Here is a 20,902-nt window from a genome sequence, read left to right on the forward strand (position 1 = left end):
CAATACATCACAAAACCACTTTCTACCAATGTTATTTTCAGAATAACATAGCAGTCAGTATGTTCCCAGCACTATTTTAAGGAGTGTGTCTTAAAAAGTTCTTGATGATAGTTTATAGAGTCGGAAATTGAAAACCTCCTATTCTAGTACCATTGACCAACAAATGTTTTCATTGCTATAACGAACACTATTCAGTTTAACTTTTCTGCTAGAACCACAATCACTAGAATGCATAATAGTGAGATAATTACTTGTGTTTATTATTGATAAATTCTGTTGTCCATTGGCTCTTTACTATGAACGCTGAAATAATATGTTTTGATTTCTTTTTAAACTAAAGAGTAGTCTTTCTGTAGCAGGCCAAAAATCTACCACGAATCTTAAAAACAGTTGCATTCACAATTTCTACCTAGATGAAAACAAGTTTCTTCTCTGAAGAGTGAACATAAAAGTGACATTACAAAGCTACTTGTTTATTATCTCTCAGTGCCTCTGGATTAAGTGTGTTCAGCTTAGAAACACCTAGTTTTATCTTGCCTGGCACTGAAGGTTTATCTAAAATCTTCAGATTAAGCCATGCTCTTTTCTGCTACAAAGAGAAGCAAAAACAATCTCATAAGAAAATTATATCCCTCACATGAAAATAATCCTGCCGAGATGGACTTTTTATAGGTGACAGCAACAGCAAAACTGTATAGTTATCAATGAGGACATTATTTGCTTGTTCTGCAGAACATAAATTACTCATGATGGCATCTAGAAAGGAAGTTCATATTCAAAACGGAAAGCAAGCTTGCAAAGTTAGCAACTCTTACTTCATAAATTAGACACAAAAGTTTAAACTTGTAATGCTGTTTCAACTATCCATGTTTAAATCAAGCTGTTGTAAATATCAGAAATCCAAAAGTTACATTCAGTTTGCCTCCTCCAAGCAAAAAATACATATTCTTCAAAGCATTTGCATCTTCTCATTTTATTTGGATACCATAACAATAACAAGCAAGTCTACACTTGTTAGAATATTGTAAAATTATTCCTTTTTTTTTTTTTAATCACAATCTATCTGAAAACAATGTCTCATTGTAAGTGATGCAGCAGTAATTCAGAGAAGTATTTCTCATTAACTGCAACTCAGCTCTAAGGTACTCAAAATACTCAGGAGTAACACACACACAGAGCACTGGCATCTGGTCCTCAGAACTGGCTATTTCACTCTGCAGACCTGCATCAAATTACTAATGCAGATGTAACCAGTATGGAGTGAAATTCTACCAGGCAGGAAGGATTACTAACTAGTAACTTGTAGGGAGTTCACACCCTCTGCACAATACAGGAGATTTCAGATTGGCCTTACCCGTTCTACCTGAATTAGCAAAGTATAAATGGAACAGGAGCAAACCTGTTTGCAAACAAATTGATTCTTAAGAAGAGAGCATCCATACCATACACGTATTAGATGGGTGACTACTTCAGACAAGGTCTAGTCTGGTCCTGAGACTTAATACCTACTAGCAGTCAGATTGCACTTTCTACGCTCTTAAAGCACGTCTTTTGGTTTCATTTTATCCCCCATGAATCAAGTCTGTGTGCTCCGAGAACGCTCCAGAATGTGCACGAACAGTGAGCGGGGCACGTACATGATCAGAACTAAAACACTGATATGGACGCATCCACGGGCTACCAAAAGTAGCAATGATAAATTATATTGGGGAGAGGACTGAAGTTTCAAACAGCATGAGCAAGTACCTCCAAAGGAATTACGAACACACTGTTCTTACAAATCCAGATTGTAGTCTCTGGTTATGGGATAGAGACTGTGATTCTGTGACTTTGCTAAAGTGGAAAGGCTTAGCTTTGGGGCATTTTGATCTTACAATATTGCCTGCACATAAGTTATGATACTCTACATGTATAAATACTGCTCAATTATTAATTCCCTAGCTTTGTCACATTTGCATAGTATTCCTTTAAAGCAGCGTGGTTACTCCCATAGAAAGAGGTAATGACCACATCATATTCTGCTTTTCTAGAAGAGTATCTTTCTTTAAATACACCACTGAAATAGTTACACTTCTGTAAGTTACATATTTTCCAGCAGTTCGCACCTTACAGAGTCCCATTATCTGTTCTGCTCTTTGATTCCAGAAGGCACAGGAGTGAGCAGAAAAAATGAATTGGGAAAGAATAGCCAATTAAGCATGGTAATTCACAACTCATTCCTTCAATAAGTTGCAACATACAACTAAAATGGAGATGTAATAAGTTCAGCAGATGCTAATGACTGGGTAATTGACCTTGGAAATTCCCACTTCAACTAAGCTACTTATCTGTTCCTAAGTTTCTCAGTAGACTGTAACTGTTCCACACAGCCAGTTGTTATAAGTTTCAGGGTAGTATTTACTGTCTTTACAGCAAATGCTCATACATTTCCAGCATAAAAGAACGTCTGGAAAGGACAACCAGAATTCAGGAAAAATATTTAGTTCCTAAAGAGACTGAGACATACACCCATCTTTCTACTACAGATTAAAAAATAAAAAAGAAAAATATAACTTATGCTGACAACAGTAAGATACTCAAAACGTAATATTTTTATTCTGTAGTCTGGCTGCCTATAGAAAAATCAAGACTTCAGAACACAGGTAATTTATAATAATATGGGATAAAAAAAAATTGATGCTATTTCTTCCCTACAGATTAGACACCTCCCCCCCATATCATAATGGGGCATCTTTGCTTTCTTCAATTATTCCTTTCTGTAACACGGGAAGTTTTTTTAATTAATTCGCATTATCAAGTGCTTCTCAACCCCATGAGGTTTAGGCAACAGAATATACTCAGGAGCAATAAAAGCTGATTTGCCTCATGAAACAAATAATGCTGGCTTTCATGAGTCTGCTATTTTCCAGTGCACTGAAGACAAGAAATCGCAAGGTTCCACTTGGCCCAAAGTCCTCAGGAAGTTACAAACAGCCATTTTACCACGTATAGTTCAAAGAATAAAAAAGGAACACTGTCTTCTTTCTAATTGTTCCTCTTTCCAGCTGCTTAATCTGCTATCATTCCATCTGGATATGGAAGCAATATTTTCACCCATGAATCCACTGTTCCAAAGCCCTGTCTTACCACGGACTCCAGAAAGTGCAGCGAATGTACCCAAGGCTTCGTACTCCTTAAGATTATATGAAGCATATGATCTCTTATTGTACACCAATACCACAGGTTTTTAACGGCATCCAATAACAGGTTATAACAGCCTCGTTCTATTTTTTTTGCTTGTCACACAATATTGTCATGATGTACAAATCCAGAATACTAAGAAAATTAACAATGATCAGTTACCTGGACAAGACGCGTTGCAATCTTTGTGAATTTTATGAAGGTGAGAGGCAAGCCCATGCAGGTGACATTGGTAATTTTTTACTAATACTCTGTACCAGCAACATACCTGCCTAGTAGGCTTCTGAGACACAAAGTTCCAGATAGTTGACTTCCTTCCCCAGCTTGCTCACATTTCAAAGCCATGACAAACTTGCAAAGGAACGGAAAAGCATGCCTAAGGTGCTAGTAAATCCAACCCATGTAGTAGACTCAGAACAAGCAAGGAGGGTGAGCTAACTAAAGGACACAGCAGTGGACAGTAACAAAGTCTCAAAGAATGAGAGTTAGCGTAATTCTTTTACAAGTATATCTAACCAGAGGTTCTACTAGAGGCAACTAAAACTGTTATTGCAATTCTTAAGTGAGGAGTTAACAGTGATCAGTCAAACATGATAGTACTACTTTCTCAAATTTATCATCCAATCTAGCTGCTCTTATTTTGTGACCATCACACTGGCTAAAGCGTACCATGAATTGTTAGCCAGATCCAGTAGTCACTCATTTATCGGAAAGGAGACTGAATATGCAAAAGACAGGGTAACAAATTGCTTGTAGGATTTCTGAGGTGATCCATTTCCTGGTCTTTTAAATTTCTTCAATCTGAAGCAAGGAACATCAAGATAACTGTTATAGTGTGTGGAATGCACTGTCTTTCAGGAATGACGTAAGATCTTCAACAGCCACATAGGGAAATCAGTTCCATTCACTCCCTGGATCCAACTCTATTTGATAATCTGCATCAGAGGTCAAAAAAGTCCCCTGAAAACTTTTTCAGTACAGAAGTTTACCTACTCAATTCCCAAAACAGCAATACCAACTACTTCCAAAACAAGCCTGGAAGAATTTGAATATTTACACATACAGATTTATGCAAATTCTAGAAAAAAATTAGTCTAATCTAAGAAAGTTGTAGCTTAAGCCCCCAAGTTGTGTGTGATAACCAGAGGCACTCAAAACAAGCAACCCATACTATATACTCCCATAGAGAAGCGTGTGGCACACTCAGAGTTGCAACGGCCATTTCGATCAAAACTACTTGATATCCTATGCTAGAGTTTCATTTATACCCACAGCAGGTGGACAACAAAGCTACCATTTAAGTCCCAGATATGAGATGATCAGCTCTGAGACAAATAAATGGTATGTCTTAGCAGATTTTACAAGTTCAGTATATACAATATATATCACTCAACACTAGCAGTAAGTGTACTTTCTTTCAAACAGCTTAGCTTTACTTTCACAGGAACAGACTCTCTGTTGGCAGCAGGCTTTTCATGCAAACTAAAGCTCATTCCTCCAAGCTACAAATACCATCACTCTAGTGCCTCCTTTATTTCACCCAACTATCCACAAGCAATAATGGAAAACCCCAAAAGGGAAAGAAAAAGGGGAAGGGAAGAAGAAAAAAGAAATCTGTACCTGAAATGGAGAACAAGAAATAAATCCTCACAATTGCTAACAAATCACGTCTTGTAATCTCCCCTTCACTTCCACAATGCTTCTGCATAGGAACATGCTAGAACAACTGCTCCATGTGAGGAACAGTCCAGGTCACAGATTAGTAGAAGCTTTTGAAAGTTCACTCCTCTATGCATTGTCTGAGGGATTTAAACCTATTTTATACAAGGTCATTGAAGAATACAGAAAAGGCTCTACACTCAGCTTTCTCAGTTAATAACGTAGACAACTATATAACGTATTTCACATTTTCCATGAGAGAGAAATTGGGTCTGAGTTCACCTTGACAATCTCCCTATGTATCTGTTTCCCTTTTCAAAGAACACAAAAAAGCATGTATATCATGAACCTTGAAGACATACTATATGAACGCTGCTTTTAAACCAGAGGACTTTATCTGTTTTGAACATGGGATATGGATGAAAAGAGGCAGAATTGAGAAGAAACTTAATAAAAAGGAGAGGCAGCACAAGATCTTCCACCAACATACTTCCACACAAGAATACAACCGTTGTCAAATAACTATATATAAAAGAAGAGATAGCTTGTACTTTGCTGTATGCTCTTCTAAGACTTCTAGTGCCGTGGTATGATTTTAGAAACCTGGGTAATCTTATGATTTAACTTACAATTTCATTAACACTTTTCTATACTAGAGATAACTCTAGTCTCTGAGGCTGGTAATTTTCTCAGAATGGTGGGATCAAGGCAGGGCAGGGGGGATAAACATCTTACTGCCAACTTTAAATAATTTTGAGAAATGACTGTAGAGAGCAAGATTTGCTCTTGTAGTCACGCTACCATAGCGTTATCAGGCCTGTGGTTCGCTTAGTGTCCTAACACTGATATAGTAACCACAAACACTAAACGCACTTAGCAGAAGCATTACAATCAATCTAGGCATGTACAAAGCCTGTAAACTACAAACTGGTGTATGTTTTGGATTCTAAAGGGCAAAGAGTGAAGAAATATTTTCTTATATTCAAGCAACTATGGACCTACAGGAGACACAAAGAACCTTCTCACTGCTTGTACTTTTGGGAGAAGTTTCAGCAATCTACCAAAACGGCCTAATTTTGACAGCTATTCTTCCGTGATCAAAATGAGGCTAATATTCAGCTCTTCATGTTTTTAAAAGGATCAAAGACACTTATATTCATATACCTTATATGAAAAAGCATATACCTCTACCCAACTGAGAGAATGTGAAGATGAAATTGCCATTCTCCTGAATGAAAGACTGCAATGGGAACAAACAGCCTAGCATTTCAATCACAGAGTTTGTAAGATCTTGCCAATGATTTCTGCCTATGCAGAGAATCAACCAGTGCCTGCCCGTCTAACCCCCAAATTCACCTGTGCTCAGAGTGAGGCTGATTCTCATTAATTACCCTAAAATGTCTTACTACAAAATACATGAAAATATTTTTTCTCTTCCAAGTATGATGCTATAAAAGATAGAGCAAAACATCTTTATTTATGGGATGATGCTTAAATAAACTCTGAATTCTTCGAAGTTTTATGGAAATTATGGTGCCTTGTTCTTTAAATAAGCTCTCACTGGTACAGTCACTTGACTTGATTCCAAAAAGAAAGCAAGAAATTAGAACCTTTCCTTGCATTTGATTAGAGAATTTTCTGTGAGGAGTGTAACATGCAGTCCATTTTTTTTTTAACCAGCCAGAATGTTACAAACGGTGGGAAATTATTTTCAAAAACATTTAAAAGATTCTTAGCAAATTTTTGCAGCCCTCATTTATGACAGGGTGGTTGGTGTCAAAAAAATGCTGAAAAGTGCCAATGCCAAGACTACTCCGTGGATGTGCATTTCTAATGAGTAAAAGCTACAGTATATCACACCCACACCCAAAAAAAGGTTAGAATTGCCACTTGACCATCAAGCAACTCAGTTATTTACTTCCGACAGTGGAAAAGAAAAACAAAATTAGTTTGAAGAGAGTGAATATTTATGCCTGATTTTGGCACCAAGTAAACAGAGGGAGGGTACTTCCATTATTTTTCTCTCATGTCACTTAGCTCGCCTTCAGTTTCTTTAATTGTATTTTCTAGAAGCAAGCTAAAAACATTCACTCTTCCACAGAAATATTTTTCAGCTGTGAGTGACGATATACTAGTTTCTGTTGAACTCATTAAATACCTCAAAAGGCTTTTAGAAAAGGCTGTGTAAGCAACTAATTTGGCCTCAGACACTTCTCTAGGACTCACCTTACTTGAAAAGTGCTCTATTTTTACCTTATTTCTTGAGACTTAGAGATAAGGAGATTAGGAGGAAAGTATGGTTGTTCTCATGCTGTGATACATCATTTATAAGGTAGAATTACTTTTTCAAAAAGTAAGCTCTTAATTTAGGAAACACTGTACACCTGCCTCATTCCGATAACATAGGACAATAAGGCCTCCCAGTCAACAGTCTTGCAATATTTTCCCCTGTGCCTTCTACCAGTTCACACCACAGGCTGGATTCATGGCTTTCTTCTCTACGATGAGCAAGTAACACTCATGAAATCTAACTGGAAAACATACTATTCTATGGGTTACATCGCACAGAGAGAAGAGCAGAAGGTATCCACAACCAGAAAACCAGCATGTTTTAGAGCATACTGATAATCCCCAAAAGTCTCTTTTCACAAAGATTACAGGAGCTGAGGAAAAAAAGGTATTATTGAAAAAGTTGTGCTTACTGGAATACACAATCAGTTGTGTACATTCCTGCTTGGTCTGTCAAGACAAGAAACCAAGTCTGCCTCAGCTGTGTTGTTTTAGTAGCACATTAATATGTAAGCAGCCAGATTCTTAATTTAAAATTCACACCTCATCACAATGAATAGTTGCATATTAGCTTGCAGAGGTTCAAACTCAAAAGAATGATTATTACAATATCAAGGCTACTAGTGCAAACTGATGTATCTTTTCAAGGTTATAAAAAATCCTGGCAAAATCAAGAAAAATATCTAAATAATTAAACCAAAACTACTCTTCTGCTCCGAAGGACTAGAAAAAATTATTGAGTAACGTGCCGCATAAGGGCATATTAAACAGTGATTTTCTAAATTACGCCCATTTCTGCCACATGCTCAGAACTTAATAACCCAAATCATTTATCTTAACAGTTCTGGTTTCTAACAAGCACTTTTAAAGTGGAAAACTCTCTGGTCCCTTAAAAAAGCTGAAAAGACATACTTAAAACTAATAACGCATTAAATTAAATGGAGCAAATCTCCACCAATAACGCAGTCTATTACTAGTGCCCTCAGAGATGTCTAATTCTTCGTAACTGTCAAGTCCCATTTCACTGCTTATGAGAGAAACTTTCACAAACCAGTATTATACTAACGCATCCATGTGCGCATTGTATCCATTCACACATGCAAACACTGATAATCAGCATTGAGTGAGGCCACCTGAGCAAAGAAGAATACCAACTTTTTTTTTTAACTTAAACTAGCAAAATACAACGGAAAGTCAACAAGAAAATCACAAAGGAGTCCGGAGGACCCAGATTTGGGCATTTGCGTTCAGAACAAACGAACTTTTCCCTCAGATACCCAGTCCCGTGGGACCAACAGCCCCTCCCAAGGGGTCCGGCCCAGCCTCTCTCGTGGCAGGGCTTCTGGGTGCCCCAAAGCCACAGGCCTTTCCAGCCCTCCTGGTCCACTCACACTCTGCTCAGTGGAGAGGTCTTCCATCCTGTGTGTGTACCTGAAAACCTGCTGTGCTCATCTCGTTTTATTATGCTCGGCACAACGTAGCTCGTGGCTGAACTTGCATCCAAGCACAACCCTACGCCGAGACCTTGAGAAACGGCCGTACCTCAAGGTGAACTATCAGGCAGCGACGAAGTCGGAGCCGAGGCAAAAGATACCAGGGACAGCAAAAGCAGCCCGTGAGAGAGACCAACCGCTGAGGAGACGCCAAAGGTTCATTTTTTATCCCAACTTTCACCCGACGCTACTGATAAAACGCCAAACCACCCTGGCTAACCCTTCCCGAGGAGGCAACGAAGCGCCGTCACGCCGCTGCCGGGCTCAGGAAGCACCAGAGCCGTAGTGACCACGGCGCATCCCAGCGAGGGCTTCTCACCTGACCGCCCCGCTGCCGGCTGGCCCCGCGCCCACAGCCGGAGGAGCGCGGAAGGAGCCTCCCCCGCCGGCCCGGCCCCTCAGCACCGCCCGGGGGTCGAGGGACGAGGCCCGAAAGCGCCGCTGCCGCCGCCCACCTGTTGGGCCCGGCTACCGTGGCTGCGCCGCCCCCGCCCCCCTTCCCGCGCGCCCCCGGACTCACCGAGAAGCCGGCCCAGAAGGGGCAGGAGTGGCGGACGCGGGCCGAGGTGGTGAGCGCCAGCGCGGCGAAGCTGACGGCCACGATGAGGCAGCCGAGCGCCATCTGCGTGACCCCCAGGGCCAGCATGGCCCGCGAGCGGGCGCGGTGCTCGCGCAGGCGGGACAGGCTGCGGGACAGTGCGGTGGGGCTGAGGCAGCGCGCCCCGCCGGGGGGCCGCGCCGCCCCGCCGCCGCCCGCCGGCATCCTCCGCCGGGCCCCTCACGGCGCGGCCGGGCGGCACCGCCTCCTCCCGCTCCCCGCGCCCGGCGGGGAGGGCGCGCTCCGCGGGGCAGCCGGGCGCGGGCGCTGCGGCGCATGGAGGAGGAGCTGCCCTGCCGCCCGGGGCGACCTACGCGGCCCCGGCCGGAGGGCAGCGGCCGGCAGGCAGGGCACGGCACGGCAGGGCGGGAGAGGGGCAGCCGCCGCCTCTCCCCGCTGCAGGCGCGGGGGGGGCTACCGCGCGCAGCGCGCGGGGGCGGCTCGCCCTCAGCCGCCGGCGGGGGCGGCCCCGGCTCCGGCCCAGCCCCGGCGCCGCTGGCTGGGCGCACGCACGGGGAGAACCGGAGCCCCGCTCCCGCCTCTCCCGTGGAGGGAGAAGGGAAGGGGGAGAGGCGGGGAGGGGAAGGGTTGTTTACGGCCAATGGCGGGCGGAGGCAGCGGCAGGAGGATCAGCGGCGGCCGCCGGCGGCCCCTGCGGGGAGAGCGCCGTGTGCGAGGCGAGGGCCCGGCGGCGGAGCCCGGCCCAGGGCGGCCTCAGCAGCAGGACAGCGCCGGGCGGGAGGGGGCGGCAGCCTCCCTCTGCCCACCGGCCGCGGGGCCGCGCTCCGGAGCGCCGAGCCGCTGGAGAAACAATCGCCGGCGCCGGGGCTGTGTGCGGCGGGGGCACCTGGCACCCCGGCCCCGCCCCTTGCGCTGCGTGTCAGCGTCCAGCGGCGGAGGGAGGGAAGAGTTATTTCTTACTGCCATGCAAAAAGGCACAATACTCTGGGGCATTTTAGCCTTTTTTTTTCCTTTCCCCCAGCGAACTAAAACCAAGCCTCAACTTTCAGCACCCTTACTACCAGAAATACAAAAGCCACCACAACAAGCCTCTATTTATGAAAACTTCCCTGACCTGCTGCTCATGACAACAACGTCCGGCATGGTAAGGCTACCACAACACCTGCAGCACATTTAAAAGCCAGGTTTCTGCAGAAGGGAAATCACAGTGCTAACCTATTGCCTGCAAACACCTAGGCCTACTTGTGAAAAACACCAGCAGAACCCACAACCAAGAACACCATCTCACTATATAGTAAGTACAGTTTAGGTAGTAAAACTATTCCAGGGTTAATGTTTGTAGCACCATAATTGGCTATAGCAGTGTAACTTTTTTCATATAGGAATTAGTATCTGTAGTCAACATACCTGTAATGCTGCAACGTTTGTATCAAAAAAAAAAAAAACAAACCCCAAAGACCACACGTAAACCAGGCTTAAATCTTTGTTCATGAGGTCCTTTCTCTTTTCTTTCGAGAACTCTTCTTTGTATAAAATAGTTTGTTTCCCAGGGAGGTGGCAGTGGGGGAGTATGCCTTGACAGGAAAGCATCAAAAGATTAGGTCCCCTCTTTTTTCATAGAACATTCAGATATTTTACTGTGACAGAAAAAAAAAAACCCAAAAAACAAAAAACGCTACTTTTAACCTAAATCACTGTCTGTGCCACAAAACAGGTTAGGATAGCAGACAATAGTGCTGTCACCCCAACATGACTAAAATACTGCTCCAGCACATGTTCACGTAATATTTTAATACGATCCAAAAAGCACCTGACAAAACTATACACTGAAGAGAAAGCTGTTTTGCTACAAGTTTTTATTCTAATGCAGAATAGTACTAAATACTACTAGTAATCAAAAGAAAAGTTAGCTTACAATGTCTTAGTTTCTCAGACTGGGCATGAGCAGAATGGGAGTCAGAAAGAAAACACCCCCCACACCCCCCGCCTTGACCCAATACTCAGCCTCAGCTGATGCTCCTGAATGATTGCTGGCACAGGAGTGCTAGATCCCGTCTGAAAGCCCAGGTGGAACAGCTAGATGAAGGGGGGTGGGGATGTGTGGTAATAGATCACACTGAATTTTTGTTCATACCAGTTCACACTAAAACTAACTTCCACTTGTTTTTAATCAAGTAGAGCTACTTGCTATTCAATGTTGGAAACATTACTTCAAAATATACCTTTCAAAGTCAAGGAAGAGTCTGTGTTATGATATTCTGCCAAACAGAGTGAAGGGGGCTAGCAAAAAGAAACAAAACAAAACTCAGAACCAAACTGAACCTGTGCAGTCTTCACAATAAAGCAGTTCATTCCCGGACAGCCAGAAATGCTTAAGGTTATTCAACAGCAGGACAATTAGAAACCTTATAAAGAATAAATGCATTTAAACCCCTATCTGGGTGCTCTCATTCAGGAGTAAGATGGCCCTAGGGTTTGGAGAAATTAGGACACATTACACTGGGGTGTGAATTTACATCTCACTGACTTCCTTGTGCTGACACTATTGTATGCATTAAGTACAAAGCAATTTACTTTCATTTCCAAGGACTTTCTAACTGGCACATACAAAAAAAAAAAAAAAAAAAAAATCACATTTGCGAGCAGTCCAGAGGGGGATCTGGCGTTGCAAATCCACATGTCCATGAACCTCACACACAGGTAAGCTCTCAGGTAATCAATGTGTGCACTGCTTCCAATGTGGCAAACTAAGGTTACCAGAAAACAACTATTTTGGCTTCCAGGAGGAATACACACAAGTTTAGATCACATCTTGTTCACTCCAGTTTTCCTGAGCGTTCAGGTGTGGAGAGATAGTGGTCAAGATCTGAATTAGCTCTAGATATACTTCTTAGCTTTCTCTGAAGGCTCTCAGTTGCTGGATTTGTTTGAAAATGATTTGAGGGCAATTTAGGAAGTATTATTGTCCCTAACTTTAAATGAAGTTAGTTTGGTGAAGAGATTTTTTAAAATACTTTCATTGGTATTTTTCAATGCTGTATCATTGAGTGTAACTTAAAGTGGGATGCAGTAACTGAACTTTCTTCCAGAACTGTAGTAACAAAAGCTTTGTAGTAGCCATGTTTATATTTGAATATAATATACTAATTTTTAATGTAACAAATAATTTGATCATTTCCTGAAGGCAGCCAGAAGGGCACTACATATCAGACCTTATTATTAGCCTATTAAAACCCATCAAAACTCAGAAGCCAGCATGATAATTATCCCAATTCTGTGGTAACTGTCTCATTACTGTCACTCTTTACTGGCTCCCAACCAGTTCAGAAAGCAGCTTCATACTAGGAACTATATGTATGGATCGAAGTTTGTATTTATTCTACATCTCTTTCAACTTTAGTGAATTCCATGCATCTTTATCTCTGCAATTGTTATTTGAAATTAAGTAAATGACATTTTCAAGTATGACAGAAATGGAAAACAAGCAAAAAGTAGTAAATTCATAGTTATAGTAAGCCTCGCTTACCAATTAATGTAGATAAGGAAACTGTTAAGGAGGTGCCCTACAGTGTATAGATACTGAAAATAACGTCCAAGGGTCCTGCCACTATCACCTATACATAGCATGTCTCAAATTTGCATACTTGACATGATTTCATTATTTTAAGCAGCTCTTCTCTCTCTCTGTGTACATATAGCCCTAAGGACTTAATAAGCACTAGCAATCTACACATACACACAAAATGAGGAAAACCCACAAAACCTAAAATACCTCCTTCCACATCCAACCTTCATAATCCATTTTGATATCTTGACTTTAAGATAAAGTATTGTTATTATTCTAATATTTAGCAAGTAATTTCTCAGCCATGCAGATTTTGGGTCCTTACAACATCAGCAGTACTAATTCTACTTCCTTTGTCTACCCTGTTCATTTCTCAGAGGGAATCAAGTATCAAGACCACAACAGCCAGGACAAATTCAGATGAAGTATACCATTATTTCTTGGCACATATCTTAAAAATTAGTTACCCTTTTCCATGGCTACACTTCAACCTGTTCTGAGACTTACTTGTAAGGCACTCCAACATACTTTATCTCAGATTACCAGGAACCATATCCAACACTCCCAATTTTTACAGAGGTAGTGAAACTGGTTTATGGATCCAAGCACCTGAATAAAAAGTCTGTATCATTAGCAGAACTGAAGAGAAACGTATTTTCTGATTTCAAATGCAACAGAAGCTGGTATTTCAGTAAATCAAAAAAGAAGTTTGCATTTCCTCACACTCAGCAATCAATCTTCCTTAAGTTTATCTTCCAAAAAGTTGTACTGGACAGGGAGAGAAAGGAGGGCAAGACAGCAAATAATAAAGACTACTTTATCTATATACCCCATTCAATTGTAATCAGCATCTTGCAGGAAGTATCCTGCTTTACCAGCTTTATAATTTGAAAATACGAAAAAAAGTCCTGCTAGCAGATACTAAGATGTGTCAAAGACAACAAGACAATACATGCCAGTGCCCACCAACATAAGAAAGGATCATAGCGTTAAGCCTGTAGGCTTGTTTAACCCTTACAGCGGCACCGCTGTCTTTGGTGTTATTTTGCTTCCTGATGACTCAACATTTTTCTTAAACTAGGACAACTGTCTCCGATAGACTTGTAGCTAAGCACTAAACCTCTAAAAAACCGCCATTTTTCACCCCCATACTTCTCTATTTATAAAAGTATCCATTGTGTTTTTACAGACAAGTTTTCACTTTGCAAATCATACATACATCACTACCAGTCCCATGTTTTAAAGCATTTTTCTGTGGAAGAGAATGACTGAAGAGTTCACAAAGCACACTGATTCTGTGTACAAAAGTGTTATGAATAAAAACACGACAAGAATACCATGAAGATCAGCAGATTTTGGCTAAGTCCTGCTTCTGTGCTTGAAACATAAGTGCCTATTCATGAAAGTTTTTTAAAAGAATACATTAAAATAAAGAGCATCTACCCTGCAATCACCAAGAGCCCTGTAATAAACCAATGCCTAGACAAAGTCTGTTTCCAAGAGGTAACACAAATAAAAAGGACTGTCACATCTCCACTTGTAGGCTGCAGAACACTGCCCTCAGTGGGGTGATTGTGCACAGAGGAATGATTCTCTCACTTGTCTGCATAAGGACTTGGAGTTCTATGTGGACCCCTGAACTTCTCAGCTATTTTCTGCACCATCCTGTACCTATGTATTGGTCTGCTACCCTAACCAGACAGTAGACCTGAAGGCAACAATAAAGAGAAGTAACTGCCATTCCTTTACACCCATTGTTATTGTTCTGTTTTCTCATGTTTTTTGCACAGAGGATAATCACAGATTAGTTGGTTTTACAAAAATAGCATCCTTTAACAACATAATTTAAGCATATATAAAACCACAGGATTTACTTCCATATGTAAGCCAAAGGGGTTTTAAACAGGAAAGCTATGCAGCTAAAAAGGAAAGAAACCTCAATTTCCATGCTTTAATCTGAAAATAGTCTGGGTCTCTTCTTCAGAAACATCTACCTTGGAATTACTTCCTCCATGTGATTGGTTGCCCTGATGAATGTCCTGGAGTGCTAAAGACACCGCTGAAATCAAGATAATTGCCCTTCATTTTATGACTGCTTGAAAGTTGAAATTGGGTACGTGTCTTGGATCTGAAAAGCAGATTGCCCTGTGGTTTCACAAAAGGCAAGCTAGAACTCAAGATTTTTTTTTTAAAAAGAGACAGATTTCTTTCCCAGAAGATGACCCCTGGCCTGGCAGAAAATGTAATCACTGCAAAAATAAAAATAAATTACATAAAATGAAGTACCACCTAGTATTTTCTGTTCAAGCATTAGTGAAAGTTAGCAAAACTATTCTTAATCAGGAGTTTGGTCTAAGAAATTAAAACATGGAAAAATATGTATCTGGTATCATACAAGAAGTTTTGGACAGAAGTTTAGTGCATTAAACCATGCCACTTTTCTTCTATAAAACTTTAAAATGTGCAACACTTCTGTATATACATAACTGGTAGTAGTGATCAGATTCCTTACTGATCCCATTTCCAAGAATAACAAAAATGTGGTAATGTAGAATTAGCTACTTCATACTGTCTCTTACAATGATTGGACTTTACAGGGCCAGAGTCTATTGCATTATTTTCTACTGTAGAAATTAAGTAGCTAAAAGTCCCAAATAAAACTTAACTTGATCACTTTTAATATTGCACAATATCAACATTTCACTAAAAATTACATCTAGATTTTAGTAGCTTAGCTGAAGAATCATTTTAAGCATCAAGTAGGTTTTTATCTCCTTTACTGAAAGAAAAGTGACAGTTACATTTTTTATATAACAGAAGTCAAAGACTTAGTTTGCTGAGAAAAACATTTCTGAACTTCTTATGATTCAAGAAACAAAACTTTCAAGAAATTAATTTGTTTGATTTACAGGTAAGTGATTTAAAGTGTTTAGAATGAAAAAAAATTATCAATAGTCCCTCCCCTAAGTATCCTACTGAGATTGTGGATTTTCTGGTAAAGGACATGGAACCAGAAATTAATGTGCTTGTGGGGATCTACCCCTATTCTTCTTTGACATGTACACATTACTGAGAAGATAAAGGGAAAAAACTGACAGATCTCCAACTGCTACCAAGTAGAAAGCATCAAAATATTAGGAAAAACTTTCCAAGTCTTGTCTTTATTGATTTTTCCTTTTACACAGGCTTTTCTATTGATAAAGAGTCCTAGTTTTATTGGTTCCATCACAACTATTCAGTAGTGGGACCTGGCAAAAAATAAAGCAGCAATAACTTTGATGCTTAATTTCCAAATGAATCAAAAACTCTAGTACAAAAGTTCAAAGACAAGAAAACCTCTATTATTTAGCTGGATAAATACACTTCCTAGAAAGTAGCTTATTAAAAGCACACAGTCTTTCTAGTTGTCATCTGTAGATGACTAAGTTTTAAACACAGAGCAAAAGGATCTTTCTTGCAGAACCAGAAATTACTTTGGTGGCTGAGACATTCCAGTTTTATTCAGAGGTATACAGTAGGTAATCTAAATAAGTTAAAGGCCAGCTGAGCTGCTCATACCAATCTAGTTAAAGCTCATACCAGCTGAACCCAGCTTTTTCTACTTTAGATAGTTGAAGTAATCAGAAAGACTATTCAGCATAGAAACTCAGGTGAGCTGAAGTTAAGGATTATTAAAATAACTCTGGTTCTTAGATGAAATGATAATTCATATGGGACATCTATTTCATGTGAAGTTGCTAGTGACATTTATTAAATCAGTCTCCAACATATTGGATCATTTTCTCAAGGTTTTTCTTTATGAAAGGAGCTGAAAGGCAGAAGCCAAGATTGGCTGTCTGTATGTATCTGAAACACATTCAAATTAATCAAAAGTCCTAGTTTAGTATTTTATGTAATGATTGACCACTCATTATTAGATACATACACTATAGCAGTTTTCCTGGGTGTAAAAGGGTTTAGCTGTATACTAACATACAAAAAAAAAAGATTGTATGAAGAACAAACAACTCAGAGAAGTCACATAGTGTTGTCACATTTGTGGAAAACTTGCATGTGTAAGTTGGAACAGCCCTCAGGCAACCTTAAACTTCTGCAGCTGGCAATTACACAGCAAATCACTCACTGACCTTGGCAATACTCTAAGGGTTACACTGCAATATAGAGACTTTCTCAAATAATATCTCAAATCTATTTGCCACAAGAAGTCTCCCTTCGTAACACAGGGCTTCAACTTTGATTTCCAAGTTAGGCAAACTTGCTTCACAGTTATTATCCACCTACCCACATCTAATACAGCTGCAATGCACTTGCAGTTTTGAAACAGGTCTGTCTTAAACTCATCCTCCTCCTTTGGAGACTAAATGAGCTAGAGTAGAAGCAACCTTCTGATGATACTCAAGTCTCTACCACTTTGTCCCCTTGCTCCAGACAGAGAGATAGCAGGACTAGATTGCAAACAGAAACATGCAGATACTGGTATAATATTTTTTATTTTAATTCATATCCTCTTCTCCAGTCTAGTATTTTCCCCCAGCACAGATGTACTTCCACTGACATTTACATATCTGCCTTCCTTTCCTTGTTGCTTACCTAGCCCCCATGATCCTCTGCATTTCTCTAATCTTCTGATATACCTCTAGCCTTTCCTGAATAACTCTAAATAAATAAATGTTCTATATTAGGTTTTCAGAGTGACCACACACAGAGTGAAGTGAGGAAAATGACATAATTGTCTGGAAATCTGTACTTGCAGAGCACACTGAAAGTTTTATTAGGCTATTATAATCCTTTTGCCTTTTTCTTTTTGTCAAGTCTGTTTTGAAAGCAGAAGACTTCAAGAGAGAAAATGTCTTACTGCCATTTCTTTATTTGAGCATCATACACTACTATAGCATGAATTTGTTGTAGTCGCTGATGAAATACAGGATGTACTTAGGATCAAACATAGGAAAAATCTTCCCTCACAAAACAAACTTTTTTTATTCCGAGCTAGCAAGTCTTTACAAGCCATATAAGCAATGTGAGGAACTTTCTTGCTACAGGGAGTTACGTGTTAGCGTTGGTAGTCCAGAAACTGAGACAGAGATAAACGGTACTTGGTTTCCATTTGCATTTTTTACAAACTCACATTTAGTCATCTTTATCATATTTATTTCTACACTATTTAATATTTCTATTTCTGATCCCCTACAACATCAACAGCTCTGCTGTAGCAATAAACACTGTTTTCATGATCATTAAAGTGAACAGCCTTAAGTCTTGATGAAACTGAAGCACAATTACATAAATTGGAAATTATTAGCGTGTTATTTCAAAAATAAACACATTCTGTCCCAAAGGATGCACTGACATAAAATGACCATTTCACACCAATTTAGTTTACCCCATGCAACTATTAGGTGGTCTCTCATAGTTTAAAACTAGATAAATTTGTCTATCTGAACCTACAAATGAGAAAGATCTTGAAGAAAAGCACTGTCTCCTCATAATTTTAAGAGCAAAATTGTGGCTTCAGGTTTTGTGTGTCACAGTTTAAAAGGAAAGAAAAGAGAGAGGGAGATAAATAAATTTAAAAAGCAACTGTAAGCCTAAATCCTAGCTCCATCAAGGCAGGGAAGACTACAGGATCCAGAAAAGCCCTGGATAGCTTTGGGCATTAAGATGTTCTTTTAAAACAAATGTCGGAACAGAAGCTGTTTCTTCTGAAATGGATCACCCATATAAAATATTCTATCTGAATAAATTCCGTGCTTCCCTGAGATACGTGGGATTCTTAGGCATTACATGGACTCCTTTTTTAATGGAATTTGGCAGAAATACATATATATTTACTAGAAGAAATTGAGAAAGTCTTAATATACACTTTCTGAAAAAATAGTCTGCAAGGAGAGATTATAACTTCTGCAGAATTCATTTTTCTATATTTATGATTCATGTACAATTAATATTTGAAAAAGCCTTTATAAAATTGTTAGCCATATGTACTAAGAATCTTTAATTGTATTGTGGTTAAACCACTAAGTGGTTTATTTATGCACAAAACTATAATTTCCCATTCAGCATAAAAATTTCAGTATGGATTAAGTCAAGAAATGACATTTGTTCTGTGAAAAGCTCATCTTAGCTGTTTACTTATAGTGGTATAAAAATCCAGTACCTAATTTTTGACAGTGTTCTGAATGTTGGGTGTGGTTTTGTTTTTAAACACCATATAAAAACTTTCTTTCCTCTTTGAAATGCTTTTAAAATAGGGTATTCATTCAACAGAGATCTGTGGCACTCCTTAAAACAGGTTTTGTATGGTCAGGAAGTAAATAGCTAAATTTTTGGCAGAATTGACATTCTTATGTTGGAAGGTGCAAAAAAAGATCATGGGACTTATGATTCAGTAGATCTACACTTTGGAAGGAACAGATCACTCCAAGGAGGACATCTAAAACACACATGCTTCACTGTGGCCAAGTCAATGTGGCAGATGCTGGCCATTCTAGCTGAAAACTACTATTTATGCATTTAGCAGGTTCTCTTAGCTGTTCTTTGAAACAGTAAATCTTATCTATTCAAATGATTGCACCTAGTAACATCTTTAGAAGATTGTTTCCTTGAAAGGAAAATAATCTTTTCTATCTTTCCAATACAGCATTTCTTCTATCTGAAAGACTTAAATTCTCAACAGTTGTCTGCTTACATACCATATGATGACAGGTGGGAGGCATTTGTTCTCCTTAAAGGAATACTGCCTATATCTTTTCAAAAGCACCTTACTGTTGGTCTGAGGGGGAAAAAAACAACCGATGTGGAACATCAGTGCATAATGAGCAGTGTACTTTGCCATCGCTACCTGGGGAACAGCGCTGGCAGCATCCCTAGCCACAGCGGCCTGGGGTCTGTAAAGATGACAGCTGGGGTTCAAGTCTCCCTTCGGTTTTGGCAGTGCCAAGATGAGAATTATTTAATATGCTGAAGTATTCTACTCAATCACCAACCTCTGGTTTTCATTGTTTGATGTCTCAAAATGGATTTTTTTTTTTAGTGATAATTTAAAAAAATACAAAAAAGTAACTTACACATCCTTGTTAATTTGTGGTGGTTGTCAGAGACTGGTACAGGAAAATCTGGCAAAAACCATATAGGCAGAATTAAGCCAAGGATATAAAGCGGTTTGGCACAGAGAAAAATTCCCTGCAGGGTTTATAATAAAAACAATAATACAAAAACATTAAACGGAGGTGTACAGAAAAAGCAATTACTCTAACAGAGTATTAGTTACTATGACAAGCTTTTAAAAAATAGACTTAACTGCCAAAAATAATTAAGCAGATTGTCTTGCTGCCCTTCAAACAAAGGAATTTGTGAGAAATTTCATTAAGGCTTTGTGCTTCTTTCTCCAAGAACTAGCAAAACTAACAAGGCCAGCTTGGGTACAGCTAGGATTACTCTTCATCCAGTATTTTAGCACATTTCTTAATAGTTTCTTTGTTTTTAATCTCCCTCTTGTTAAAGCATTTCTTCCCAAGGGGCCTTTTTACAGTTTGTCAGATTGTTCGGTGCCCTCTATTTCACCCTGCAGCAATAAGCATTTCTCCTGCTGGCACCACCAGAGATAGAAAGGGCCAGATTTACCTCTTGATGAAACTGGTACAATTTTGTGCACATCTTTAGCATTATACAGATGTAGGTGAAAGAAATTTGGGGCCTGAGACACCAAGAGCAATTTGGAGGCAGTTGTTCCATTACATAGAATATGAGACAGGTGGATTCTTATTTCAACTTTTTTCTGAACATTCCAGTTCCCTGGGTAGGAGTATATGTTGTATTGTGGAACTGAATAATTCAGAAGGGAGTCCGTTAGGAGAATAGCGGTTGGATAAGCACTTAAGGAGAAACCAGGTTTAGTTAAGACCTTTAAGTTTGTTTATTTTTTCCCCACTAAAAGCCTATTTATCACTCGGTAGTTCAGAAGATTTTGTTTAAACCTAACAACTGGTTAATCCTCCTTGTGATTTGTCCTTACAATTACAGCAACCTACTCAACCAACATAGGCAATACAGGGGTTAATTAACAATTTTAAGCAAAAGAAAAGAATGATTGGGTAATTTATAAAAATTAACAAGTCACATGCATGATCATAACTTTCTTCCTTGAAGCTGGAGGGA

At 39.8% G+C, this 20,902-nt stretch overlaps 1 protein-coding gene across 2 annotated transcripts in view; it reads right to left on the reverse strand.

Moving 5' to 3' along the window:
• Window positions 1–9,299, reverse strand: part of ENTREP2 (endosomal transmembrane epsin interactor 2) — a 122,928-nt gene extending 113,629 nt beyond the window's left edge. The window contains exon 1 of one of the 2 annotated variants that reach the window (XM_068410400.1): window positions 9,142–9,299. In XM_068410400.1, coding sequence (XP_068266501.1) covers window positions 9,142–9,267 — 126 coding nt within the window. In that variant the 5' untranslated portion in view covers window positions 9,268–9,299. The remainder of the gene's footprint in view (window positions 1–9,141) is intronic. The other variant, XM_068410399.1, reaches the window with a different exon arrangement.
• Window positions 9,300–20,902: the final 11,603 nt, after the last annotated feature.

Source organism: Nyctibius grandis, chromosome 11, assembly GCF_013368605.1.
Source record: "Nyctibius grandis isolate bNycGra1 chromosome 11, bNycGra1.pri, whole genome shotgun sequence".
NCBI classification, from domain to species: domain Eukaryota; kingdom Metazoa; phylum Chordata; class Aves; order Nyctibiiformes; family Nyctibiidae; genus Nyctibius; species Nyctibius grandis.